Here is a 24,821-nt window from a genome sequence, read left to right as displayed (position 1 = left end):
CCCCCCCCCTTTTCGGCAAATCTCACCGAAAGAAGTTTGATCCGAAACCATCGATCAATGCTTACTCATGAAGCTACCTACATCCGTTAGGTAATTACAGTATTCACATTTTGTGCAGAGCATCGTATTTAGGATACCTACCGAGTACAACGTACGTGTACTGGCAGTCCTGGTGTTCTGACATCATTCACACCATAGCTGCAACGCCCGCATGTCTGATTGCTCATGTGATCTGCGCTCTTCAGTTCCCAGTGCCCATACTGACGGCACGCCGACCCGCACTGCGTAATGATTGTTACAGTAGAGACTTGTCTGGGAGAAACACTAGGTGCTGTCGAGAGCATAGACTGGGTGACGCAGGCTATAAGGCAATCACTTATCGCCGAAGGATGAATGAACAACGAAGAGCAAAGAGCAAACAGGACGGCAAGGAGAAAGCCGTCTTTACAGGTAATTATCTGCCACATGGCTTGGCTTGAAGTACCGGTATCTGTACTTTGTCGTGTTTGCCTCTGTGTGACCCCTTAGGTACGTACCGTAGCTACCTCAGCTACCTCCACAGCCCCAGATACGTCCTACCAGGTAGTCGGCCTGTCATGAAAGCTTGGTCACGATGGCAAATCGCCGATACGGTGATTCGGCGTTAGGGTCTTTCCACCTTTCACATGGCGAAGTCTGCAGCATTCCCGCCAAGCTATAAGATAATATCCAATGAATTAGCTCCCTTTATACTCCGTACACCATACTTTGGAGTTACGGATGCATTTGGGCGTGGCTCGACGGAAGCCTCCGGTCCGCATTTTATGGTGCTACCCGCCCGGCTGGTGCCTTGTGGGGCGCCGACTTCTTATCTCGTTAAGTACCTTAAGGTATCCGTGATCTCACACTGTCATGCCCCACAGGGGCCGGTACGAAGTACTCCGGCGTATCGCGGTAGTGTAGTCGTACCGTGTGTCAAAGATGACCATAAGGGACAACGTTCCAGCGTGGTGTTCGAATCGAGGAAGCCGGCGTTTTGATAAAAAATATAAAAAATATAAAAAACACCCCATCAAGTGGTAGGTGAAGCAGGCGCAGACTTGAGCGACGGGACAGGGTATCACTCGGCATGATCCGAAGTCCCAAGTCGGGATCTGCTCGGGTGAGGCTTAGGCATCAGTGCCTCTCTGCCAGTTGCCTACATGGCAACCGCATTTCAGAACCGCTTGAGGCGTTTCTCATTTTCGACCATCACATCTTCTACTCTCCGTTTCGCCAAGGCGCCCGTGACAGCGAAGACGCAATGGCGCCGTACCAGTACAAGCCGCTGAATCTCCCCCACGAGACTCGCATCCTGACCAGCCTCCCCGGCCAGTTTGACGACCCACTCACCTGTAGTCTGGCGCCCATGCCGTTCTCCCTGCCGCCGGCGTCCTACACAAGACGCTCAGTTACTGCTGGGGCCCGCGGTTTCGTCGGCTACAAGGAGGGGGAAGGGCTGAGCGAATCGGCCGAGATGCCGTTTCGAGATCTGCTCGACCATCCATACTACGGTACTCACTACATTGCACAAGGCGGGATGCTGCCGGCGGGTATCGTCAACATTTGACAGCGCCGAGTTGGGGTCGGCGGTGAGCTGCACCGCGCCATGAGACGGATCCGAGACGAGGAAGAGCCGCTGAGGATCTGGATTGACGCCGTATGCATTGACCAGCAGAACGTGGACGAGAAGAACGAGCATGTTAGGATTATGGACCGGATCTACTCGCATGCGGATGAGGTCTACATGTGGCTGGGCGAGTGGGTTGGTAACGAGCACGACGCCATCGATGCGCTGGACGAGGCGCAGAACGTCCTGGTGGATGTGCTTACGAGAGAGGACCTAAGGGGTGTTACAAAGATGCAGATCCAGGCTGAGATAGTCAAGCACGAGAGGACTAAGAATATCAGCTGGGAGGCCCTCGCACCGCTTGTTGGTCAACCATGGGTAAGCACCCTGCAAGAGAGCGTCGCCTCGGGGGGCATCCCGCTCTTTCTTGCTCCTGGACATGCTCGAGGAGACGCGCAACTTCAAGAGCACAATCGCGAACGACAAGATCTACGCCGTGCTGGGACTCGTCGACACGGCTACCGCTTCCGACGTGGTGATCGACTACGGGATGGACGGGCGTGCGGTTTTCCGGGAGTTTGCCGCGCGGTCGTTGAGCAAGCGAGAGAGCTTGGACGTCTCATCTCATTGCGTCGTTCCCAAGACGCCTTCGGGGCTGAAGCACCTTCCCTCGTGGGTGCCGGACTGGACCTCGCCCGGTTGGGTCGAGCCCTTCCGAAGCCGAGGCCTCGAGGCCAACGCAGGAGGAAGCAGTAGTAGCAGCAGCAGCAGCAGCAGCACCCTGCCAATCGATCTCACCATCGACGGGAACATCCTCTTCATTTTCGCGGGCGGATCATCGACAAAATCAAGACGCTGGACGCGGTCAAGGAGATCCCCCCGTCCAGAGGGCCTGACGAAATCGGCACATGGAACGTCGCCGACGTCCAAACCGACCCGGACAACATCCCGGGCTCGGTCGACCGTGCGGTGAACGCCGAACTGAGGAACCAGATCCGCACCATCCTCCAGCACAACAACAGGGCCGCCTCGTATGAAACCATCATGCACATATCCGGCATCAACGACAACTTTTCGCCGCCCCACGTGGAGCGGCTCTGGCGCACGTTCATGTGCAACAAGACGCGCGCCAACGAGGCGCCCGACGAGACGATGGGCGCACTGGGTCTGAAAGCATTTCTGATGTCGGCGATGTCGTTGGAAAACACGATGGATGTGTTGAGAGACATCGCCAAGGGATTATGGATGGGGGAGGGGCTTTGCGATGAGTATCCAGAGCAAATGCTCAAGATTTCATGGGCTCTCATTTAGGGGAAGAGCCAAAGAGCGAAAGATATAAAGAGCCTCCAAGTCCCAAGACCCTGGAGATCCTTCAGCCCCTCGATCTCCTGAGTCCTCTATAGGACACGAGGAATCTTATTTTCACTCTCGATATCGGGGTACGTAGGTAGTCTCGGTGTAAGGGTTCACCGACATGCACGTGTACTGTATTAGTAAGCACCTATCCATGATTACCTAACAAGGTACAAGCCGGCTTACATTATATGGCCTCACCCTCGACCGACCCCACGGCGGGGAATTCAACTGCCTAAGAACGTCACTGAAGGAACGCTGAATAGGTAACCGTACAACTCTAGCCAGACCAAAACAGGCTCTAAACCTCGCGATTCTCTTCCTTCCCGCCAATAACGCCCAACTCTCCACCGCCTCCGCCGCCTGGTCCAACCACCAACCCCCTTTCGTCATGAACCGCCTCTTCGGCACGGCCCCCAAGGGCCCCAAACCGACCCTCAGCTCCGCGATCGGCAACCTCGACGAGCGCATCGCAAGCCTCGACGTCAAGCTAGCCTCCGTGAACGCCGAGCTGCAAGGCTACCAAGCCAAGATCTCCAAGATGCGCGACGGGCCGGGCAAGTCGGCGATCAAGTCCAAAGCGCTAAAGGTGCTCCAGCGGCGCAAGATGATCGAGGCGCAGCGCGACCAGCTGCAGTCGCAGGCGTGGAACATGGAGCAGGCCCAGGGCATGCACGACAACCTCAAGAACACCATGGCCACCGTCGACGCCCTCAAGACCACCAACCGCGAGCTGAAGAAGCAGTACGGCAAGGTCGACATCGACCGCATCGAGCGCCTCCAGGACGAGATGGCCGACCTCATGGACGTCGGCAACGATATACAGGAGACCCTCGCCCGCGGCTACGACGTGCCCGAGGACGTCGATGAGGCGGAGCTCGACGCTGAGCTCGAGGCCCTCGGCTACGAGGCCGAGTTGGAAAGTGAGGGCCAGCTCGGCGCTGGTGCGCTTCCGAGTTTTATGCAGGATGAGCTGCCCGAATTTATTGACGAGGAACCTTTCACCGCGAATAAGGAGGCGAATAAGTTGAAAGAGGCGGCCGCGTGAGGGTAGGAGTGTAGGAAGAAAAACAAAAAAGAAAGAAAACGCGGGAATGTTGGAATGGAGGATGGACGATGGTCTGCTGCATCGGCGACGAGCATACCCTTTATCATATCACATGAGGCTATATGGCGACTACATTGCGTGGCGAAACTACCAGGTAACGTGGAATTGCTGGAGCACGGAGATGACCTAATCATCCAGGATTCGGCAGACTGGCTGGCGTTGGAGTTGGGGGCGGTCGCTTTTGTCGTTGGTATTGGCTACCTAAATTGAGCAATTTCCTTTGTATTTATTTTATTTGAGGCGCCCTGCGAGGATAGCGCACTCCTTTCGCCTGTCCTATGAGGTTTCTATACGGCCCCGGCCCCGTATCATATATTATCTTATTCATACGGTATAAAATATACAATAGTTTGCTTGGTAAAGACGCCATAATTGTGACACACAACGCCGCATCATGACATGAGAAAAGACGCCCTTCCTTCCTCGCTACTGTGCTCAGAGCTCAGCTCCAAACTGGCGGGTTGTTGTCGTTGTCGATTAACGCCAGATGACTATTGTCTAAGGTCAACATATCTCAGTGAGGCATTGGCCATGCCCTGTCTAACCCGTTCCCTGCCTCTCCCCGCCACACAAATTAATCTATCGTACCGAAGATGCGGGACACAACCTCCAGCTCGGGATCTCCGTTACAGAAATCCCACCCGACGATGACACTGGTCTGACTACAACATATGATGCGACAGGCGTCGAACTGAAGTTTGAACACCCGCGCCGCTGTGGTATCTGTGTTGGCAGGAGGTGGGTGGTGCGCAGCAGCGCCCCCCTGAGCCGCTTGCTGTTGCGGGGGGTGATGAGCTTGAGTCTGAGTTTGACCCTGAGCCTGCTGAGCCTCCTGAGTCTGCCCCTGGGATGGTGGGGGTGGGGGTGGCGGCGCAGCCGCTTGAGCCGGGGGTACAAGGATAGAATGGGACTGCACAGGTGCCGCGGGGACCTGCTGGTGATGCTGTACGGAAGGCGTTGCTCCCTGCCCTTGTATGTGAATATGCCCCTCGACCTGAGGCACAAGGGGAGGACCACGGTAGGCTGAACCGGGAATCAGCGAGGCGTCCTGAGCGCTGACTGTTCCGCTTGTGCCTACTGCGACGACAGGAGCCGTACTTTCCGACGGTCGGTCGGTCGGTCTAGTGGGATCGTAGATAGTCCTGTTTCCGCGCGGCCCCGTCGTTGTAGTGTGAGGTCCAGAGGCAGAAGAACTCGCGGCTGCACCCATGGTAGACGTACTCGGGCCGGCAATTGTGCTCAGCGGGGGAAGGGTAGGCGGTGCAATCGGACCGTTCGTGTGTTGCATGGAAGCGAGCCGTGTCCGCGCCTGGGCCTGCTGCGTGGCGACAATAGCATTGGCCACAACCTGTCGGAGCTGACCACGAACAGCCGGCAACGGCTCCCTGTTGATGGCTGCTTGGAGATGTGCCTGATAGGCTAACATGGTCGGGTAGCTCGCCAAAGCTTGTTGGAGGGCAAGCACACCCTGGGGAACGATAATATCAATCAATGCCATGAAAGAGGCCGCCGAATCGGGCGTGATTGTAGCGATGATAGGCGACTCGATGGTCGACCTTAGATTGGAGGACTGGTTTGGAAGTGTCGTATGATGGAGGGACGCCTGCGAGCCTGGTGCCGTGGCTGCTGGTCGGCCTGCTGAGGAAGGGGGAGGCGCAGAACGCGGTGGTGCGACGGGGGTGGGTGACCGGGCTTGCGCCGCTTCGACGACTTGCTCGTGGTAAAGACGGTGTGCGGGGACCCAGGTATCGTCCTCGTCGCGACGCCAGATGATGATCCTCTGGTCGTAGGAGCCAGAGACGATGCGAGCATATCTCCCACCGCCGCCGCCAGGCGGCAGCCAGGCGCCATATGCATTAATGTCTTCCAGCCTTCGGCTTCCGGCGTTACTGCTCCTTGACAGACGACCTCTCGACCCGTGTCCAGCGGGAAGGGTGCCGGACTCCAGTGCCTTGAGGTACTGCTCGTCTAACTTCTTGGCCACGAGCTTGTCCTCGTGCTGGCTGTAGGGCAAGTCGCCAAATCCTGCCTGGACGGTTCGGACTAGGTGGCTGTGGGCCCTCAAGCTGGCCACCTCGATGCCGGTAGCACCGTCAAACACCTTGATCTCGTTGTCGCTACTGCCGCTGACGATTCTCCGCCCGTCGTATTGCACGCAGGCGATTCCTTTGCCGTGACCGACCACGGTCCGGCTGCAGATCTGGTTGGGCCAGTCCCAGACTTTGATATTCCTGTCACCACTGGCGGAGACGACCTCGTTGCCATGGATCTGTACGGCGTTGACGGCGGCGCCGTGGCCTTCGAGCCGACCAATCATTGTGTAAGGCGGAATTACGGGAAGGCTGTCCGTAGGGCTACCGTACCTGTAGTCGCGAACGCGGATAGGTACGGGATTGATGGGATCAGTGTGTGGGTATCCGACGTCCCCGTACTTCAACGGCCTGCGGTTGAAGATCTTGATGGTCTTGTCCTTGGAGCACGTTACCAGAATGCGCTTGTCGAATTTGACGTTGAGAACGGAATCGGTGTGGGCCGTAGTCAGACGTTGAATGATCTCGCCGGTGGAAAAACGCCAGATAATGACATTGGAATCGCTGCTGCCAGAGACAATGACATCTTCCTCCGGGTCGGCGTCGAACTGTAGCGACAGGACCGAGCCGCTGTGGCCCTTGAGCGGAGGCCGCAGAAGACGTCGGCTCTTCATGCCCCATATGCGGATGGTCCGATCGCGGCTGCCGCTGACGAGGTACTGCGAGTCAAATTGCAATGTGTAGATGCACTCCTGGTGTCCTTCCTCGGGATGATCCGGGAGGGGCAACTGGAAGTTAACGAATTTGCCCTGCTCCCAATTGGACTCGAGGCGCCGCCGGAGGCTGTACACATATCTCCAGTTAAGACGATAGCGGGAGTTGAGGGCATCCCACACCCATATGGACGGCTCTGGGAGGTTCGAGCTCACGAGGGCTGTGGAGCCTTTTCTCGACGACTCGTCCTTCACTTCCCTAGCCTTGCCCTTTCCCTTCACATCCTCCTTGTGCGGTTCTTCATATGGGGAATTCTTGGAAGAGGCGCCTGCGCCGTCGACATCCATGGCAGCGGATTGGTCGGCCGGTGTTCGACTCGTAGAGGGGGATGAGGACGAGCGGTGGGGGGAGGCAAAAATGCTGCTCCCTACGCTGGGATCGTCTAGTCTGGACGGGCGGTCGGCATCTGGCATTTCCGAATCCTGGTCTCCTGATAGGGCGCGTTTTTTCGAGGTATGGCCGCCCTCAGACGCCATCACACGATGGTAGGTGCTCACTGCGGAGTTGTAAACTTCGATGCCCTCGTTGACCTTGGCCTCCCAGGCCTCAATTTCTGGATACACAGCGCGCCATCCTTCCAGGTGGTATAGTCTTTCCCATAGCTTCCAGTCGACAGCGAGGCTGTACCAAGAGCGGCAACAGCAGGCGACGTTCACAAGAGAGACGGGGTCGAGATAGCCGAAAATCTTCAAGCAGATTTCAGGGGGGATGTATCGGACGAAGTCGATGTAGAGGCGTGAGCGCAGACGTTCTGCGATCTGGGCGATGACAGGTGAAGGGAGGTCGTCGAGCAAGGCGATGGCAAGCTGCGACTTGATCGATACAGGTAGATATGGTAGACTTTTGGAAAGCCACGAGGCGAGGTCGTGAGAGGCGGGTAGCTCGACGGTATCAGGGCCGACAGATATAGAAGAGGGGCCTAATAGCGAGATAGGGCTGGGGTTGAGAGGGTCTTCGGAGTAGCCCTCGTCGGGCTGCGAATGTTCCTGCATATCTGATGCTAAGGGACCTGCTCCCTTTTTGGTCGAGGGACGACGACGGCGGAGACAAAGGATATGGGTCGAGGAAGATGAGGGGAGGATGCGATGGCGGAATATGGGAAAAGGCGGTCGGTTTGTGGTTTGAGCCGCGTCAGGAGGGGTCCGAAGGGTTGGTTGTTGACGTTTGCTGGAGTTGTTATTTTGGTCTTGGTTATCCTGCTTTCTGCTTTTTTTCGATGCACAAATACAAAACAAACCGCTTCAGGTGGAGTTATGGATATAGGGAGCGGCGGAAAAGAGTGTGCTTTCTTGGGGGTGGGAGGGTTGTTTTTGGTTTCGACAGAATCGCACCTTCTCCAATGCAGGGTTGGTGATGTTGTTGCCTGCTTTCCGCTTCCAGCAAGTACCAATACGTGCTAAGGTACCTACCTTAGGTATTACTAAGAGGTAGCTGACCATCTCGATGCCTCTCGGAAAGACAACTCCAGGATTGGTGGGTCCTCCCAAAATAGTCGGACGTTGTATTACGTATTCAGGTACTTACCTAGATGTCAAATACTGTGCACCTGAACGCGAAAAGACGAAAATACCGGTAGCGATCATCAGTCAGACGGGCATGTGACCGCAAGTAGTAAGCTTCAAATTATTGATCTGGAAGCACAGTCACTGTGCACGATTCGGCGCAGACGCTTGCTCTAGAACCCCAGATTGGCGTTATCATGCCCGACTAGGTATCCTGTATTAGTCGCTTGAGGCCATCCGTAAAACGACAAGTTCGTTGCACTTTCGGCTTTGCCCGTCAATGGCCTACGCGTGCGGAGCATATTCGATGCATCTTTCGTTGTTTCCCCAGGAAGTTCAGAGGGCAGGTCGTCTCTCCAGCAACATACGAAGAGAGATAAGATACACCATGCCCATGGCACTGTGTTGTTGCTTGCTGAACACATGAGATAAATCCACTCCTCACCCCCTCCACCGTGAGGAGGCATTCCCGCGCCTATTGTATGACTCGCCTACTAGCTTGCTGCTTTGTGTTGCCGTTAGCCTGTTCCTGTTTGTCTTGACTGTCTTGAGACCAAAACTGATCCCATGGGCATGGGGTCTCCCGCTGGTCATGCTTTCGTACGGCTCCTGTTTCCCGTCACACGAGACACAGTCTGCCCAGGGGATTAACACGAAACATCCAGCTCTCTTGTCAACACCCCGCTCTGCTGTAATTGGAGTGGGCGGTTTTCTTTTGTTAATTTGTATTGTCATTTATTTATTTATTTAATGTAGAAGCGGGAGAGAAGGATGTGCGAGGTCGCATAACCTCTTTCGTTCTTCTTTTTTTTTTTGGGGTCTTTTTCCCCGGTTTATTAGCGACTCCATGCCTAGCACTGCGTTTTGACCTTGGATCAAGAGGCCCGAGCGATCGGGGAATAGATCCCGGTAAAGCGCCATGACAGGACTCGACCAGGCCGGCATTTATCGTTGCCCCACATCTTTACTGCCAGACGCGGTACGAAAAGCAAATCTATACTTAGGCCAACGCTTCAAGTTTTATTACCTAATTTCTTCTTAGGTATATGGGCTTGATAAGGTAGAAGAATCCAGGAAAGGAATGGATGGTAGGTATGTACGAATAGGTAGGTTATAAGTTAGTGGGTTTGATTTGGGCAGAACCAGCGTATATTGTACCTGAATTTCCTACTCTATATCACTTCGTAGGAACAGAATTATCACCCCTTATTACGGTTTTAAATCCCCTGAACAATAAATAGTACACGTACATACTACCGGCATTGCACACACGTGCTAATTCCCCAGGCATCTGATAACTTGGCGGTTTATGTCATGTGCGTATTTATCTATTTCCGACACACCGGTGAATTCCTGCAGGAGCCAGTGGAAATGGGTGTTCGGGGTGCCCATCCTGTCGGATACTTCATTCCTTCTAACCCCCTATTCTCCCTTCCATCCAAGTTCTCGAACATATCATGCCACCAGATACCACCAGATATCAAGGTACTATTGACCCCGCGGCAGTATATACCTTACGTACATATAAAGGCCTCTAACGTATTCGGCGTTCCTTATCAGATTATCAACTCTCCCCTAATACCTGATTATCTCTATCTAAGATAGGAATTCTAGGAAGATATCTAGTCGTAATTACTTCGCACTTCTCGCTTATATACTATTGTAGTACCAAGTACGAGTACAATGTAATCATAGTGTTTTGGATGGCCCAAGGATCGATCCTGTGGCGTAATTGCGGCACTGTGTAAATATCCAGACGGTTCCACTAGGGGGAGCGCACTATCCAATAGCATACATAGTATATTATTAGGCTAAGCCTATCCACCCTAGCGTTACTACCCGCTAATTTCGAACGCCTTATTACTTAAGGTTTTATGGCTATTCCCTCGGCACAAATACAGTACAGATTACCATATCATACACATATCCGTCCCTAGTAGGACAGGTCTAAACCCTTAACCTTTATACTCAAAGGGACAAGAGCTTAAGAACAAAGCCCACCAGGCCATGAGCGCACAGATCAATTATGGGCCATTGGGTTCTCCGGCCCCATTCCCCCTCACCTCCCCCCCTTTAACGACTCCTAAGCCTACCTTAGACGCCAACCCAAGTATCTCCGCCCCCTCCCTCCTTTGGCCTCGAACGAGACCGTTCCCGCCACGTACAACGTACCTGCCTACCGTCTACCAGCACAAGCCTACCTACCTACCTTACTCACCTTACCCTACTTCGTACATGCTCTTCTGGCCTTGCAGCCTGCAGCTGCACACCGAGGAATAAAGCCACTTTGGTCAGAGCAGCGGCAGGCCTTGTTTCTTGAAACACCTCTCCAGGAGTAACCACGACTTCCAGCCGTGGATTCGGATCCTGACCTCCGTCCGGACGACAGTGCTTCGCTGGGTCAAAACTCCTAGCAAGCCCAGTGGAGGCACCTATCCAACCCCCTAGACCCGCCTGTTGCACATACCGACCAGCGCCCGACTTGACCAAAACTTCCCTCCTCACACACCCCCCCCCCCTTCTTTCTCCCGTCGACTGGTCGACTTTTTCCATTCTTCGCGAAAATACCAACGCAACGACAGTCCCCGGACAATCGACGTTGCTTTGACATTTTTCTGGTCGGCCCGGTCCTCGTCTTGGGACTGATCTGTGACGTCAAATTCATTCTTTTCATTGTCTTCAGTTTCTGCTCTCCGCCATCCACGGGAGTACCCCCGGTCTGTCCACTTCGCCCCAATCCTGCGTGCAGCGGTGGACGACTCTACTCGACATTCCCGGCCATCCGATCACTATCCACTGTCGTCCCATCCGACCACCGTCACTTCTCAATAGAGCGTCCGAAGAAGAACGACGTCTCGTCGATTCATTGGTATCTCCGACAACTGCCGAGCGCCTTTCTACTCCCCATTCGCTTACATCGTGACCGCCCGTTGGATACACTCATATCCTTCCCTCGTCTTTCTCTGAACCGAGCCTATCCCGATTCTTACCCGCGCTTGACGAACAGGCGACCACGGAGTCCAACGAATGGGCTAGAAAGTGGACGAACACGCTATGGCCCATGCCCCTCTCCTGAGAACGAACACTGCACCGACCTTGGTTCATCAGTCCTCCCACGGTTTCGGAGCTGCGCCAACCACCATGAGCAGTGCACCGCGTGGGAGCCAACTCTCTGGCTCGACAGCCTACAACAGCTCATCGGCATCGTTAGCCTCACTCTCTACCGCGACAACATATGCACCTAGCTCCGCTCCTGGCACGGTCGTGGCCACCTCCAACATTATCAACCAAAAGGCCGATGCCTCCCGGTCTCTCTATCACCTATGCATGTCCTTGAAGGCTCGTCTGGCCCTAGTCCCCGGATTCGACGAGCATCTTCGACAGCTCGACCCTCACGATCCCGTCGAGTCTTTATGGGGCCTTTTCCGGAAAGGCTATCCTCTTCTTACCATCTACAATGCCCTACAACCAGCCGAACCTCCCCAGATTGGCAATCTAAATGCCTCGGAGAGTAAACGGTCCAAGATCGCCCTTTTCAAGTTCATAGAGGCCTGCTTGAAGGACTTGGGTGTCCCTGCTGCGGAATGCTTCGTCATCAGCGATGTCCTGGGTAACGACACCACCGGTTTCGTCAAGGTATTTATCTCTGGACCACCCTTCGCATCCTGTCCGCGTTCTTCGTGGTCCCTTTTCTAATACTAGGTGCAGGTGACCCAAGTGGTAAACCACGTTCTCGATATTGCTGAACAGCGTGGGCTGTTATTGCAACGGCAGCCGTATCCCGAAGATGAACTCACGGTCGAGCCTGGCTCAAAGCTGAGCACGCGTGACTACATTGTCAGGGAGTTGGTGGACACGGAACGCAAATACGTGCAAGATTTAGAGAACCTTCACGATCTCAAGAGCAGCCTCGAAACAAAAAGCATCGTGCCCGGCGATACTATCCACCAAATATTTCTCAACATCAACGCTATTCTCGACTTCCAGCGCCGGTTCCTTATTCGCGTCGAAACAACCAACTCGATGCCGCAGACGTCACAACAATGGGGCTCTCCTTTTGTCGCGTACGAAGATGCGTTCGATATCTATAGACCGTTCATCGCCAATCAGCGAAAGGCTGGACAAGTTGCGAACCAGGTATTCGATCAGATCCGATTATCGGGACATCCTGTAGCTGTGGACTTCAACACCCTTGACAGCTTTCTTCTTAAGCCCATGCAGCGCCTTGTCAAATACCCCCTCCTTCTCAAGGTAGGCAAAGACTCTGATAACGGGCACGGAGATACACTTACGTTAACACCGTCTAGGATCTACTAAAGCAGAGCGATGACGAGGACGAGAAAGCCGACCTCTCAGCCGGCATTGAGGTCGCCGAGCGCATTTTGACCAAGGCCAACGAAGAGATAAACCGTGATGTGTTGGACGAAGCCCTCGAGGATCTTCGCAATCGGGTAGATGACTGGAAGAACCACAAAGTCGAACAATTCGGCAAGCTCTTGCTCCATGGCGTCTACACAGTGGTCACTGGCAAGTCCGAACAAGAAAAAGACGTGAGTTTACGCAGCAAAAGTCGAGGCCGGAGAGCGAACTTCAGCGCTAACAAACGTACCAAGTATGAGATCTACCTGTTCGAGTGCATTCTGCTGTGCTGTAAGGAAGTGTCGCAGAACAAGAGCAAGGATAAGAAGGACAAGACGAGGTCGACTGGCCCCAAGATCAAAAACAAGAACGCGCGGCTGCAGCTCAAGGGTAGAATCTTCATGACGAACGTGACGGATATTGTCACCCTTTCCAAGCCTGGTATGACCCCGGCTCCCCTTGGTTTCTTTCTTTCCTTTTTTTTTTTTTTTTTTTTTTTTTGGCCATGCTCTGACGCTCCTCAGGTTCACATAGTGTCCAGATATGGTGGAAGGGCGATCCCGGAATCGAGAACTTCATGATCAAATTCAACAACGAGGAAGTACTGAAGAAGTGGGCCCAAGGGCTCGAGGTACAGCGCAAAGTGAACGACCCGAAGGCAAACAGCCCAGATACCTCGACTCCCGAGTTCGCATGGACAAGAGAACACGGATCTGAACTCCAGAACCCCTACCTTAACCAGCAGGACGACGACGACGACGACGACGACGAACTAGGCCCGACTTCGGCCCCGGCGCAGTTCCCCCCGCCGCCGAGTGGTAGGATCCCGCGCAACGCTTCCAGCAACAGCCTGCGCCAGCGTTCAGCAACTAGTGACAGCACCCACTCCCTTGCCAGCATGGTTCGCGCGGCGCCACCGCGTTTTCCGATGCCACCCCCCGCTCCTCTGAGCCTTCAGACGCAGGGCCCCGGCCAGACCTCACCACTTCCCCGGGGCGGGGATTCGTATTTCTCCCCCATTGCAGAGTCTCCAGCTTCGTCACGCACTAGTACCGCCAGCAGCATGGCACCTCCTTCTGCCTACCCGTTCCCTAAGACGGGTACCCCGCAACCGGGCTGGGGAGAAGACCACAACAGGTACACGGCGCCGGCAATGCCTCGCTCATCATCCCGAGATGGGACCTCGCCCAACCAGTACGGTATAAGCGGCAGGAACGCTAGAGGACCATCATTGCCGGCCATGGCGTCAAACAGCCAGAGTGCTGCGCAGCAACAGCGGAGCCGGTCGTACAGCACTCCGGACATCAACGGCCCCAACGTCCCTCCCGGCTCCCGACGAAACCCAAGTATCCCGAACATGCCGGTGCCGGGCATACCGGCACATCTACACGCAGCACATGACAGCAGCATCCCTCGATCTCAGACCGGATCGCCGAGGTTGAACGAGCTTCCGGTCCGGTCTAACACCCAGAGCCCGAGTACGCAGCGGGAACGCCAATATGGTCATCAGTCGACGGGCAGTTACGGGGGCACGATGGCACAGTTCCCCAGTCAGCCCATCTACCAGCGACAACCGACACCGAACCAGGGTCACTCGGAAAGGCATCTGAGCATTGACGCGACAGCGAGTAGAAGGATTTCGCCTCCCTTGGGCACTGGCACACAGACGAATCCGCTCGCGAGTCCGGACCTACCTCTCCCCACGCAGCTCAAGGTCAAGGTCAATTGCGTGGACAGCGGGAACTACGTCACGCTTGTTGTCGCGTTCAACATTACGTATCAGTCTTTGATAGATCGCATCGACGCCAAACTCGCCCGGTTCACGAACAGCAGCATTAGTAAGGGCATGCTGAAACTGCGGTATCGAGACGAAGATGGTGATTTCGTGACGATTGAAAGCGATGACGATATCCAAATTGCGTTCCTGGAATGGCGAGAAGGTGCTGGGAACATGTATCCTGGGGGTGTCGGCGAGATTGAGCTCTTCTGTGTTGGGGACACCAGCCCTGCGTCCTGAGCGAGACGAGCCGCTGCATCTTGGTGCGTTACGACATGTTGGTGAATGGAAGGTCGGCCCTACCAACGCCTACCAACGCAGGCCGGTGTTGCAGATCAAGCGTTGATGCCCTCGGTGGGCTCTTCTCAACCATATACCCACCCATTTGTGATTGTCTTTCCTTTTTCTCGTACTTTCTGCCCTTTTTTTCTTCTCCCCCCCCCCTTCCCGAGCATTCTTGGAGTTCGGAGTAGGCTTTTAAACTTGATGCTTCCGGCATTTGCAGAACTGCTTTATCCATCCACCATGGGAAAGGCGAAGGCAGTCACAGTATACCAGCCGCGGGTCTCGTGTCATCAGAGCATTCGGGGATTTTGCGATCTAGACGGGATGAAACGGGATTGGGGACATTCCCCGTATTTTTGGGCTTTGAACAGACATTCGTCTGGTATTAGGCTTTGGGACGGCGAGGATCATTACAATTGCCTTCTTGGAAATATTCTATGTTTCTGCTCTCTCATGTTTCCCACTTCCGCTCTTGTTGGTCCCTTTAGATTCTTGACCATTTCCTTTTATCGGTTTCTTGTAGAAATGACTACCTGACCTACGGAGTGCGTACTGACCAAGTTCGACTTTACGACAGTTGATATTAACTGGAGGCGGAGGGGATGTGTTTTCCGTGCAACGCCTCTAGCCATTGCCTATAGGTCTACTGCTAGTCCATGGCCGTGTCTACTCTATGCTAGGAGATGGGATCATGCCGATACAGATACCTTTGGGCTCGTATACGCTGCAAATTTACTCTCAAACATGCGGGCTGTTGCCCTTCCTGTGGCCCCAGCTGGTCTGGACGGGGAGTTGAGACTCATACGGTTGAATACATGCTAACCCTGGATGGCATATATTTGCCTTTGTTGCGTGACAAGAACCATGGATGGACTCCAACATTTTCCCCGTACCAAGGGGCAAGCATGTTTGCCGATGCGTCTCATTTGTGACTGTTTTACGATAATGGGATTGATTGTTATGACATGAGAGTACAAAATGCATAGACATGCATCCTTTCGGTGACCATATAAACGCCGCATCTCCGTAATTGGTTGATATACAGTTCCGAGCTGCCTTCTCTTCTGGATGAATCAGCCGCCGCCAAAAAAAAAAAAAATTCGTACAAAATCCTCGCGGTTGCAGCGTCGCGGCGCCAGATATGCGGCCACTTGGGCATGGCTGATGGGCATTTTTTCAATTTCTTTTTCTTTTTTGTTCAACATGCCTTCGCGTTACCGAACCCACTGATATGCCACGTTGATGCATGGGACAGCCGGATTTGTCCACGCAATCGACATTCGGTTACCATATCGGGAATCCCGGAGTGCACCGCACATATATCCGGGGATGCAGACAACCCCTCCGCATAGAGAAAATCGCCCTACTTCCTCCTGGTCGCGTTGGGGATGACACGGTCGTACATGCGGTTGAGATGGTAATTGATAGACGAGGTCGGGGCCTTCGCTGGCAGAGGGGCGTCCATGCAGGTGCGCAAAGCGTTCTCGAGGGCGGCGCACCCGGCGGTATTGTATCCTGCGGAAGCCCAGCATGCTGCGAGCCAGATTTCAAGCCGTTAGTCAGAACAACTCTTCGGACGGGCCCCCTTGAAGCAGCAAATGAGAAGAACCGGGGATTTCTTCGTCTTCTTCCTTTTTTTTTCCTTCTTCTTCTTTCTTTTCGTACCTAATACAGAATTCATGACGTTTATGCAGGGGTTTTCGACCTTCTTCCTCGCATTGCGGACTCGTAAGGACTTGACCGGTGGGAGGCGGATGGGCTTTGCGGCTGGCATGGCGGAGGAACGGGATGCGACGAGGTAGGTCGCAACGCGGGTGTTTGTCTGGAATATCGAGACGCGACGAGAAGGGTGTATTAATCTGCTAGCAGGTTCGAAAGTGAAGTGGTTTCCGCGAAGAGGGGCCGAGAACTGACTCCGTACCATCCGTTCGGAAGATTCGTCCTCGATAAGTAGAATGATTATGGAGCACTACGTACGGGTAAAAGCTGCAACGCTCGACCTCGAAAGTTTAGTTCTGAGGATTCGAAGTCACGTGGCTTCGGTCTATTATATTTTCCTATTGGATAAGGTACTTGGGGAGGTACGGCACAAAAGGGTACGTACCTACCCAGCAACGCGCATCCCACCACAAGGTCGAGAAGAAGACCCTGAATTGGTATAGTTAGCCATCGGAAGCACCCGATTGGCCGCCTCGCCGAATGTAAACAAAGATGTTCCCGGGACCGTTGACCGCGATCTTTCTTGCTCTTGCTCTAGATTTACCTGCTCTTGCTCTTTACGATTCAGGACATAATTTCAAGTCCTGGACTTTCTATTTCGCTCTCGTACTACTTCTTTACTTTTTTTCTTTCCTCCATTGCCACGGCGAAATAAGTGTTCTATATCGATCACTTCCTACATCTACGCCTCGACTTCAACGACCTGAGCGCGACTACTACCCTTCCTTGTGCCCCAGACAAGGAAAATGATAACTAGAGAAGAAGACGAACTACGCAACACAAACACTACATACACCGCAATGACGGAAACAAGTACTGAACAGGGTTTCGACATTCCTGTCCCTGTCAAAACATCCCCTTTCATCGGGCCATTTGACCCCTCAGCACACGACGTGTCCGCGTTCGATTTTTCCTTTACCGCCAACGCGCAACGAACCCTCCAAAACACCAGGCGTGAGAGGTTCGCGAAGAAAACGAGGAAAGTGCGTGGAATCGCTGCCCGCGCACGCATGCAGAAGACCATGTCGGCGCAATGCTTCGCCGCCCACAACACGGCCAGTCGCATGGCTGCCTTCAAGGCCTATCGGCAAAAGGCGAAGTTCGTGGTGGCGGCGTCGCCCCGCAAGAGACGGCATTTCACCGAAGAGACCGGCTCCCGGTGCGAGGACTCGGCCGAGTTCGATCCTCACTTCGAACTCGCCGTGGAAGAGGGCTTGTTTACCCTCAACTGGGCCAAAGGTATGCTATTCGTATTTTTCATGAAGTCGAATGAATTTTCACGGCCTAACTGTGCTTCCCACTCTAGCCGATGTCCGTAACCACCTACGAGCCATACAATACGATCCCTTGGCGACCGATGCCAGTAAGACGTGGCAACGAATGGTTGGGGCAACCACAACAAAGCGCAAAGCCGACGGGACGCGCCGCGGATGGATCCGTTCGCGCCAGGTTCACCCTGATGTGGCTTACCTGCTGACTTTCCCGGGTGACCGAATGTCCGCGTATAAGGCTCACGATCTTCTCGAACGGAGGGATCTTCTCCCTCTCGACCCCATCGCTGAGACAGAGAACACCAGCGTCGTGTTGCCGACCGAGGTGCCATCGACAGCCACCCATATTTCGGAGGCCAGTAGACAGGCGAGGCTCGACGCCGTAAGATGGCGGCTTGACCCTGAAAGTCAGGACGAGGTGGCGGATTTGACGACGCAGGAGATGGAACAGACTCCTGTAGCCCCGTCATCTCCTATCGCCACGAATCATTCGGCATCTGGTGTGGAGGTTCCCTCGGAAGAGAAATCTCCAGTTCAGGAAGCGGATCCAGTCCGCGTATTCCAGGTGCCCTCCTTCATCTCCGACACCACGTACTTGCAGGGCTCGGAACAACCCTGCACCCCCCCAGCAAAGACCACTTCTGCACAGCAGATTCTCGACGTGGATCTTAACGAACATCCAGACATCTTTGCGTCGGCTTTACTGCCAAATCGCAACACCGCTTACCTACCAGCCGAACTCTCCACCACGCAACCGAACTTCGCCGCGACCCCTCAGCCTTCGTCTCCTTCTCCCAGTGTAGGGTCTGCAGGCGACGACACGGCTGTCTATGGCTGCTGGTCTCCGCTGGCCTGTACTCCTTCTGCCGTTACCGTATCCCGATCGCACGCCGACGTCGATTCTTCTGCTCTTGTCACCGAACCAGAGCCGCAGCAAGAACAGAGAAAGGAATGCGAAAAGGAACAGGAACAAGAAGAGGAAGAGGAAGAAGAGGAAGAACAGAACACCGCAGTTGCGGCCACAGTTCAAGCACTGGCTAACCTGGTTGAGCCTATCCGACAGGTGCCAGACAGTCGGGTCATCCTATCGCAGGAGAACGGCCGCTTCATCATCCGGGTTAAGTTGCCGGAGGAATGCGCCGACCCGTTCTTGCCCCACGAGCCGTGGCAGGAGTGTGAAGTTCAGACTGAACCACAGCAAGAAGAGAGCGAAGAACAGGATGAACCGGACAGGGTGCTGCTCCAGGAAGAGAACCACGCGGCGGTGAAGGAAGAAATGACAGTAGCGGAAAATGTCACTGACGATGACCCGCGTGACTTGCTCCGTCAGTTTGTCACCAAGCACCAGGCAGGAAAGGCTAAAGCAGCGCCCGATGCTCCGGTCGTTTCGAGTCCTGTCCCTTCGGGAACTCCCATCACCATCAAGTCCACCCCTGCTGCTGCCGCTGCCGCTTCTGCTTCTGCTTCTCCGTCTACCGCTGTGCATTCGACCACAGCTCCTCAGGGACCCAGAACACCCGAGATGGCTCAACGAAGCCGACCCCGGCAGATGTGGATGGAAACACCCAACTTCACCCTGGAGTCGCAGTCGTGTGAAATTCAGTCACCGGCCCTGAAGAGCGACTCTCCATCTGGCCCTCGCGCGCGTACACCTCTCGGCCAGCTAGACCGCAACAGCCCACGCCCGGTCAAGACCACACTTCTCAAGCGGAAATTGGACGACGACGACGGCCCAGGATCAGAACCCAAAGACGCCGCCGGACAGGACGCGTCGCAACCCTCACCCAAGCGCAGGCGGAATCTCCGGGCGCGAAAGCCCCTCGCCGAGCCCGCGCCGCGCAACCCCCGTCTCGTGCGCAACACGGAGAAGGACCTCGCCTCGTTGACGCGCGCTAACACCCGCACCAACAAGGGCAACGCCCTCTTCCCGTCCGAAATCCTCGCCAAGCACGCCGAAGACCCGCTGGGCTACCAGTGGAAAGAGCGCAAGGCGGTAGTCGACGCGAAGGCGGCGCGGGTCCCCCGGGCGGGCGCTAAGAGCGTCCGCTGGCCCGATGTGCTGGCCGAGTATTTCGAGAGGCCGGCGAGCGCGAGCGGCTCCGACGACGAGCAGCAGCAGCAGCAGCAGCAACAGCAGCAACAGCAACAAGAGCAACAAGAGCAACAAGATGCTGCGGCAGGTGGTGCGGCGGAGCAGGGGGGGTGTGATGAAGCTACCGCCGTTTCCGAACCCGTCGTCGCCGCCGCCACGCCTACGAAGAAGAGGTCCGGGGTACTGCCTCGTAAGAATGGCACCCCTCGGTCTAAACTCCCTGCTCCTGTCTCTCGAACGCGGCGGACGGCGTCTCGCGTTGCTGCTGTCGGGGGTGTCGAGGACGATAATAAGGACGTGAGTCGCGTTGCTGCGACGTCGGCGAACGAGGCTGCGAAGACGCAGAGGCCTCTCCGCGCCAGGAAGGTGGCGGCGCCGGCGCAGAGCGAGGTTGCTGCGGAGGAGAAGAGACCTGTTCGGACGAGGAGGGCGGCTGCGCAACAGTCCAATTTGAGGATGGGCCTGACGGCCAGCGGGACGCCACGACGACGCAGCATGCGTACGGCTCCTAAGTGAACGAACGACTTGGGTCTTCGTTGGAGGAACAGAGGAACATTCTTGCATAAAGGAGAATTTGGAGAATTTTTAAAGCTTTTCTTGCAGGACCGGAAAACTCGGCATGGAAAGATACCCGCGCGTTTCGATGGTCGTTGAGGGCGGAACTTATTGCATTCTTATAAGTCTTTGTCTTTTTTTTTTCCTGCCTCGCGAAGCGAGCGTGCAGTGTTTCTATGCCTTTCGTCTTGCCGTTTGAGCTTTCGTCTTATTCTTTGCTCATATACCCCGGCATTCTATTGCGGATTTGATTTTGTTTGAGCTGGTTACGTTTGGTTTGGGTGTGTGGTTTGAGGCATTAGCAAGCATGATCGGCGATGCATGGCGTTTGGCAAGACACAGACTGCATAAAGACAATAGATTGATCTGAGGAATTGATCCTCATTTCGCTGCCTTTACTTTCCCTCTTGAGAAGACGACATGATCAAACTGTCCATCCGGGATGAAGCTGGTCTGGGAACTCGTCACAAGAGAGCAAGGACGGAGTTGGCCAAGTGAATACTGAAAGAGGACGTTATGTTATACTTGAAGCTGCAAACTGGGACAGCGTCTACACATCTGATGGTTCTTCATACCCAAGAGTCAATTCCAGTTTCCCTCCCGAAGTTCCATTTCCTCGTCGACTCATAACTCTTTCATCTCCCCGGCCTACTTGACTTGGAGGCATATGTGCATTAGCTTCTTATACTCACGGCGAATCGTTGGCGCCATATCCATGAATGGACACGATGTCTTGGGTGACGAAGGCCATGCTGTGTTTGCTAGCATGCTTCCCCTCTATGGATTCGCCCGTTCGAACCAGTCGCGGCAAGTGGAATTATCTTATCCCTCCCTCCATGGAGAGGGACTTCCCGGTTCCTAGTCAAACCATCAAACTAGGGCGACTGTATGTTTTTTCTCCTTCTCTCGGACGTGGACCGTTCTGTGCCTCCTCAAACCTGAGCAACATCATTCAGGAGACGCACTTCCTCACCCGGCTTGAAAGCAGGGAGGCCACGGTACGGACAACCATCGCAACGGAAGGCATCGCCCAGAGAGCAGCTATTGCACGACCCCGCCTTGCCCTGGATGGTGAAGTCGACTTCGTTGAGGTCGTCGGACTCGAGCTTCAGCACGTTGAGCTGCTTGTCGGCTTCGGCACGCTTCGCGGCATCTTCCTCTTGGAGACGGGCAGCAAGACCACACGTGCAGTCTTTGCAGGCGCGTGGTCTCCGGCCGGGTTTGGGGCGGCATTGTTTTGCTGTTGCAGAGATAAATTGTTAGCAAGCGCACGTCACATATAGTGAGAGATGGAGAGAAAAGAAAAGAAAAGGAAGGACAAAAAAAAAAAAGAAAAAAAAAAGAAAAAAGAAATGGCGGGGAGGAATGAAGTTAGTGATAATGTGACTGGAAAACGTACGAATGTCAAGGTTGGAAATATCTTCATCTGCTAGCAGGGCGTTCTCGTCGATCAATTCATCGTCGTCGTCATCGTCGTCGAGGTCAAGCGTGACGGGTGCGCCCACGGAGATTGGCTTGACCACGCTGTTTCCCCCCTCCGTGTTCTTCTTGTTTCCAAACCGCAACGGTACGGCGACTGCCTCCTCTTCATCGTTGGCCTTCTCAAAGCCGCCATCCTTCTCCACCAGACCAGAGAGCAACGCCTCGCGTGCCTCGGCCGCACTGAGGGCACCATCCTGCGCCTTGAATGTGGCTCCGACCTTCATGGCCGGCACGAGGGTGGCGAATACGGTACGTGTGAGTAGGTTCAGGGCTTCGGAGCGGCGAGTGCCGTCACTGTCGGTCAGGATGAGGACTGAATCATAGGCGTCTGCTGGTAGGGGAACGTAGCCGGCGGCGAGACGGTCGAGCATCTGGAGATCGGTGACGGAGCGGTCGAAGACGTTGAAAAGGTCGCGGAGCTTCTCTTCTTGGGCGGAGATGGAGGGAGGGGCTAGTAGGAGAGTGCGCTTCGTCTTCGTGTTCCCGATGGACCTGGACTGCGTAGCCTCCGCGGAGGGCGCCATGTCCAAGTCCACGGTCGTGTCGATGGTGACGAACGAGGGCGGCATGGTGCTGGTTGGCCCGGCCGTTGCTTCAGTGCAAGAACACGACAGCTGGACAATGAGGTGACTTGGTTTTGTGTTCGCGTTCGTGGAAATAAAGATATTTTGACGTTCTGTTGGCGAGTGTTGTAATAAATTCGATGTGACTTGATGGGACTTGATGTGACTGTTCTGAGTATAAGGTAGAGGTGGGATTCGAGGGACCGTAATCGGAGGAAAATGCGCTGCTGATGGAGGGGAAGATAAAGATGAGTTGAGAAAAATTGCCCCGCGGAGATAAGCAGATACATAGGGCTGAGTAATACAAAGTACAAAGTGAAAAGGAAGAGGAAGAGGAATTGCCCCCCCGCTGACCAATCCAAGGCACCCTATTATTACCCTGATGATTACCTACCTTACATATAAAGTCTCTACGCATGTGCTTAGCATGAACTCTTCACAAATTGCTAATCCGGATCTACAGAGTACGACCGCTAATTACACTTTGGTCCTCGATCGTTTTTAGGGTTCTATATCACGTGCATTAGAGACTTGATGCGTCTCCTCGCAAAAATTCTAGCAAGTATTTTGATCTTGCTATGCATAACGCTAGTTATTAATCAGTGAACTCGTAGTTATACAAGCAGACGTGTTTTCACTACCTGCGCTAAGAAAAACAAACATCATGGCTGACTGGACCAACACAAGTCATCACGTTGCTACAGGCTTGGTCCGCAAGCTTCTGTATATAACGTATTAAGGCTATATGGTTAATATTAGTGTTAGATGTTGCGCCGTTTATGGTATTGTTAGGCTCAACTGAATGTAAAGCGTTGCAAGACCAAGCCATTTAAAGAACTGCTTTTAATCAGTGCGGCGAGTTAGCATATACTTGGGAGCAAGCCACAGAAGAGTGAAACGGTGAAACAGTGCTACTAGCGCAAGTTTTACCAGCGCTGAATGTCGATAGTGATAGGCCTCGCTATTTTCTCTTAGTCATGCGTCTAAGCTTAGAGGCATCCCGGGAGTATACAGATGAGGAACGGTCCAGGGGGTTATAGTGAGCCCCGAGCAAGGGACTCAGTCTACTTGCCAAAGACGACAATACCTACCTGCTCGTACCGGTATATCTAACCTAACTACCTTGGTGCCCTACGAAGCTATGTTAACATGGGATTAGCGTGACGAGGGCGAGAACAGGCCACGCCCAAAGATATGGAGATTGAGAACTCTTATTCCCCTACTAGCCCGGTGCATATTATCACGATACCTAACTACTGCATGCCGCATAAAACGCCATGTCAATAGTTTAGACCAGATGTCGTATCGATAGGTAGCTTGATTCTGGGCCCCCTATGGGCTACAAAGCACAACACGTCCAGATTCTAAAATACTTGGCACTTGTTAGCCCATATCTGTCTTCCTTGTCTGCTGCATCTCTTGGTAAAACGGGGGAAGCATCTGAAGTTCCTCTGCTCAAACACAATGCTATTTTACCCGGGATCTTGTCTGTGACCGATCACATTCACTATGACACATGGTATTGGCCTCCTTTAGCCAGCTAGGAGTCGAGCCCTAAGCTGGGGAGGATCCCCGACCTCCGATCTAGATTCACTGTGGCCCACCCCGAGTCTCCACCGCGAGCGCTTGGTCCCGATCACTTCGGCGATTCAACCTCACGGACTAGACGCCGACCATATGGGCTGGCATGTAGGGCAGCCCAAGCGCTGGCGCTTACCTCCTTCGAACCAGGACCGGGCTCCGTAAGGCATTTATTTGCCCCCGCAGACACGATTTACTAACAGCCCGGGTATATACGCTGTACTGTTTCGGGCACCTCGGAAAGTTGGGGAACAAGGCTTATCGCGTCTGGAGTGATAGGATATGTGGACGCATAGAAGTTAACACGGCCGTTGCTTGAGAGTCGCCTTGAACTATAGGTAGGTGGACATGCGCCTCTCCGATACATACCTCCACAGAGCTACGGACATAAGAGGCTATGGAGTACGTTTAGGCGGTGAGAAATCACACATCAACAGGCGACCAAAGGACGTGTTCGTGGCGCTGGCCCTGGCATATTTAGGCTAGGAGCGTTGTCTGTGGCTCTCACGGGATTCCATTGTCTCCCATATAGGGTCTTTCTACTCCAGGTGTCAGGGTAGACAGGAAAGCGTCACAGGACGGATTAGTCCAGGGAAACGGCCGCCGGCATCTGAATCTGGACATCTAGATATCCTCCGATCTCCTCCTGGTATGATATTAGGCGCCCGATTCCACTTGGCCACGGGTGAAAGGGAGAAAAACTAAAAGGGGGTGCATTTTGAACCTTCGGTCAACAAAGTGGACAAGCCGAATTAGCGTACTGGAGTTCATGGAAGTCGAGC

The 24,821-nt window shown here is 54.2% G+C and overlaps 10 protein-coding genes across 10 annotated transcripts in view; 6 read left to right on the top strand and 4 right to left on the bottom strand.

Moving 5' to 3' along the window:
- SODALDRAFT_360639 (hypothetical protein) overlaps positions 1–800 on the bottom strand; it is a gene marked incomplete at both ends in the record, with an annotated part of 1,898 nt that extends 1,098 nt beyond the window's left edge. The window contains 4 exons of the mRNA XM_028614294.1: positions 194–281; positions 377–490; positions 561–591; positions 747–800. Of these exons, the coding sequence (XP_028466089.1) occupies positions 194–281; positions 377–490; positions 561–591; positions 747–800 (287 nt within the window). The remainder of the gene's footprint in view (positions 1–193; positions 282–376; positions 491–560; positions 592–746) is intronic.
- A 264-nt stretch (positions 801–1,064) lies between these two features.
- SODALDRAFT_334046 (hypothetical protein) lies at positions 1,065–2,044 on the top strand. Its single transcript, XM_028612120.1, has one exon. It carries the CDS (start codon positions 1,283–1,285, stop codon positions 1,586–1,588), a length of 306 nt encoding a protein of 101 aa, XP_028466088.1. The 5' UTR covers positions 1,065–1,282; the 3' UTR covers positions 1,589–2,044.
- SODALDRAFT_185661 (hypothetical protein) lies at positions 1,370–2,375 on the top strand. Its single transcript, XM_028607089.1, has one exon. It carries the CDS (start codon positions 1,628–1,630, stop codon positions 2,342–2,344), a length of 717 nt encoding a protein of 238 aa, XP_028466087.1. The 5' UTR covers positions 1,370–1,627; the 3' UTR covers positions 2,345–2,375.
- Positions 2,376–3,161: 786 nt separating this feature from the next.
- SODALDRAFT_334045 (charged multivesicular body protein) lies at positions 3,162–4,401 on the top strand. Its single transcript, XM_028612119.1, has one exon. The coding sequence runs from the start codon at positions 3,333–3,335 to the stop codon at positions 3,987–3,989; it is 657 nt and encodes a 218-aa protein (XP_028466086.1). The 5' UTR covers positions 3,162–3,332; the 3' UTR covers positions 3,990–4,401.
- A 90-nt stretch (positions 4,402–4,491) lies between these two features.
- Positions 4,492–9,747, bottom strand: SODALDRAFT_360637 (hypothetical protein; the record flags this gene model as incomplete). Its single annotated transcript, XM_028614293.1, has 9 exons — positions 4,492–4,547; positions 4,638–8,052; positions 8,185–8,216; positions 8,290–8,315; positions 8,378–8,399; positions 8,508–8,528; positions 8,618–8,709; positions 8,801–9,044; positions 9,699–9,747. The coding sequence occupies 9 exons, from the start codon at positions 9,745–9,747 to the stop codon at positions 4,492–4,494; spliced, it is 3,957 nt and encodes a 1,318-aa protein (XP_028466085.1).
- Positions 9,748–11,409: 1,662 nt separating this feature from the next.
- SODALDRAFT_279042 (rho guanine nucleotide exchange factor scd1) lies at positions 11,410–14,731 on the top strand (the record flags this gene model as incomplete). The annotated part of the gene is made up of 5 exons (XM_028608148.1): positions 11,410–11,991; positions 12,064–12,606; positions 12,663–12,905; positions 12,969–13,155; positions 13,239–14,731. 5 exons carry the CDS (start codon positions 11,410–11,412, stop codon positions 14,729–14,731), a joined length of 3,048 nt encoding a protein of 1,015 aa, XP_028466084.1.
- Positions 14,732–15,852: 1,121 nt separating this feature from the next.
- Positions 15,853–16,737, bottom strand: SODALDRAFT_379473 (hypothetical protein). The gene is made up of 2 exons (XM_028615049.1): positions 16,442–16,737; positions 15,853–16,309 (listed from the first exon to the last, which is right to left on the bottom strand). Exons 1-2 carry the CDS (start codon positions 16,698–16,700, stop codon positions 16,140–16,142), a joined length of 429 nt encoding a protein of 142 aa, XP_028466083.1. The 5' UTR covers positions 16,701–16,737; the 3' UTR covers positions 15,853–16,139.
- Positions 16,738–17,295: 558 nt separating this feature from the next.
- On the top strand, positions 17,296–20,374 carry SODALDRAFT_351367 (hypothetical protein; the record flags this gene model as incomplete). The annotated part of the gene is made up of 2 exons (XM_028613533.1): positions 17,296–17,734; positions 17,802–20,374. 2 exons carry the CDS (start codon positions 17,296–17,298, stop codon positions 20,372–20,374), a joined length of 3,012 nt encoding a protein of 1,003 aa, XP_028466082.1.
- Positions 20,375–21,105: 731 nt separating this feature from the next.
- Positions 21,106–22,689, bottom strand: SODALDRAFT_379471 (Fe-S cluster assembly protein Dre2). The gene is made up of 2 exons (XM_028615048.1): positions 21,813–22,689; positions 21,106–21,653 (listed from the first exon to the last, which is right to left on the bottom strand). Exons 1-2 carry the CDS (start codon positions 22,462–22,464, stop codon positions 21,346–21,348), a joined length of 960 nt encoding a protein of 319 aa, XP_028466081.1. The 5' UTR covers positions 22,465–22,689; the 3' UTR covers positions 21,106–21,345.
- A 1,103-nt stretch (positions 22,690–23,792) lies between these two features.
- SODALDRAFT_360630 (hypothetical protein) lies at positions 23,793–24,525 on the top strand (the record flags this gene model as incomplete). Its single annotated transcript, XM_028614292.1, has 3 exons — positions 23,793–23,977; positions 24,069–24,200; positions 24,477–24,525. The coding sequence occupies 3 exons, from the start codon at positions 23,793–23,795 to the stop codon at positions 24,523–24,525; spliced, it is 366 nt and encodes a 121-aa protein (XP_028466080.1).
- Between the last annotated feature and the right edge of the window lie 296 nt (positions 24,526–24,821).

Source organism: Sodiomyces alkalinus (assembly GCF_003711515.1).
Source record: "Sodiomyces alkalinus F11 unplaced genomic scaffold SODALscaffold_6, whole genome shotgun sequence".
Lineage (NCBI taxonomy): Eukaryota > Fungi > Ascomycota > Sordariomycetes > Glomerellales > Plectosphaerellaceae > Sodiomyces > Sodiomyces alkalinus.
Note: the sequence above shows the minus strand (reverse complement) of the source record. Positions and strands in the feature narration are given on the sequence as shown.

Coding starts and splice junctions, on each gene's coding strand:
- SODALDRAFT_334046 (XM_028612120.1), top strand. CDS start 1,283: ATGGCGCCGTACCAGTACAAGCCGCTGAATCTCCCCCACGAGACTCGC.
- SODALDRAFT_185661 (XM_028607089.1), top strand. CDS start 1,628: ATGAGACGGATCCGAGACGAGGAAGAGCCGCTGAGGATCTGGATTGAC.
- SODALDRAFT_334045 (XM_028612119.1), top strand. CDS start 3,333: ATGAACCGCCTCTTCGGCACGGCCCCCAAGGGCCCCAAACCGACCCTC.
- SODALDRAFT_379473 (XM_028615049.1), bottom strand. CDS start 16,700: ATGGTACGGAGTCAGTTCTCGGCCCCTCTTCGCGGAAACCACTTCACT. Junction 16,310..16,441: donor CGTCATGAATTCTGTATTAG/GTACGAAAAGAA, acceptor TCTGGCTCGCAG/CATGCTGGGCTTCCGCAGGA.
- SODALDRAFT_379471 (XM_028615048.1), bottom strand. CDS start 22,464: ATGCCGCCCTCGTTCGTCACCATCGACACGACCGTGGACTTGGACATG. Junction 21,654..21,812: donor TATTTCCAACCTTGACATTC/GTACGTTTTCCA, acceptor TCTCTGCAACAG/CAAAACAATGCCGCCCCAAA.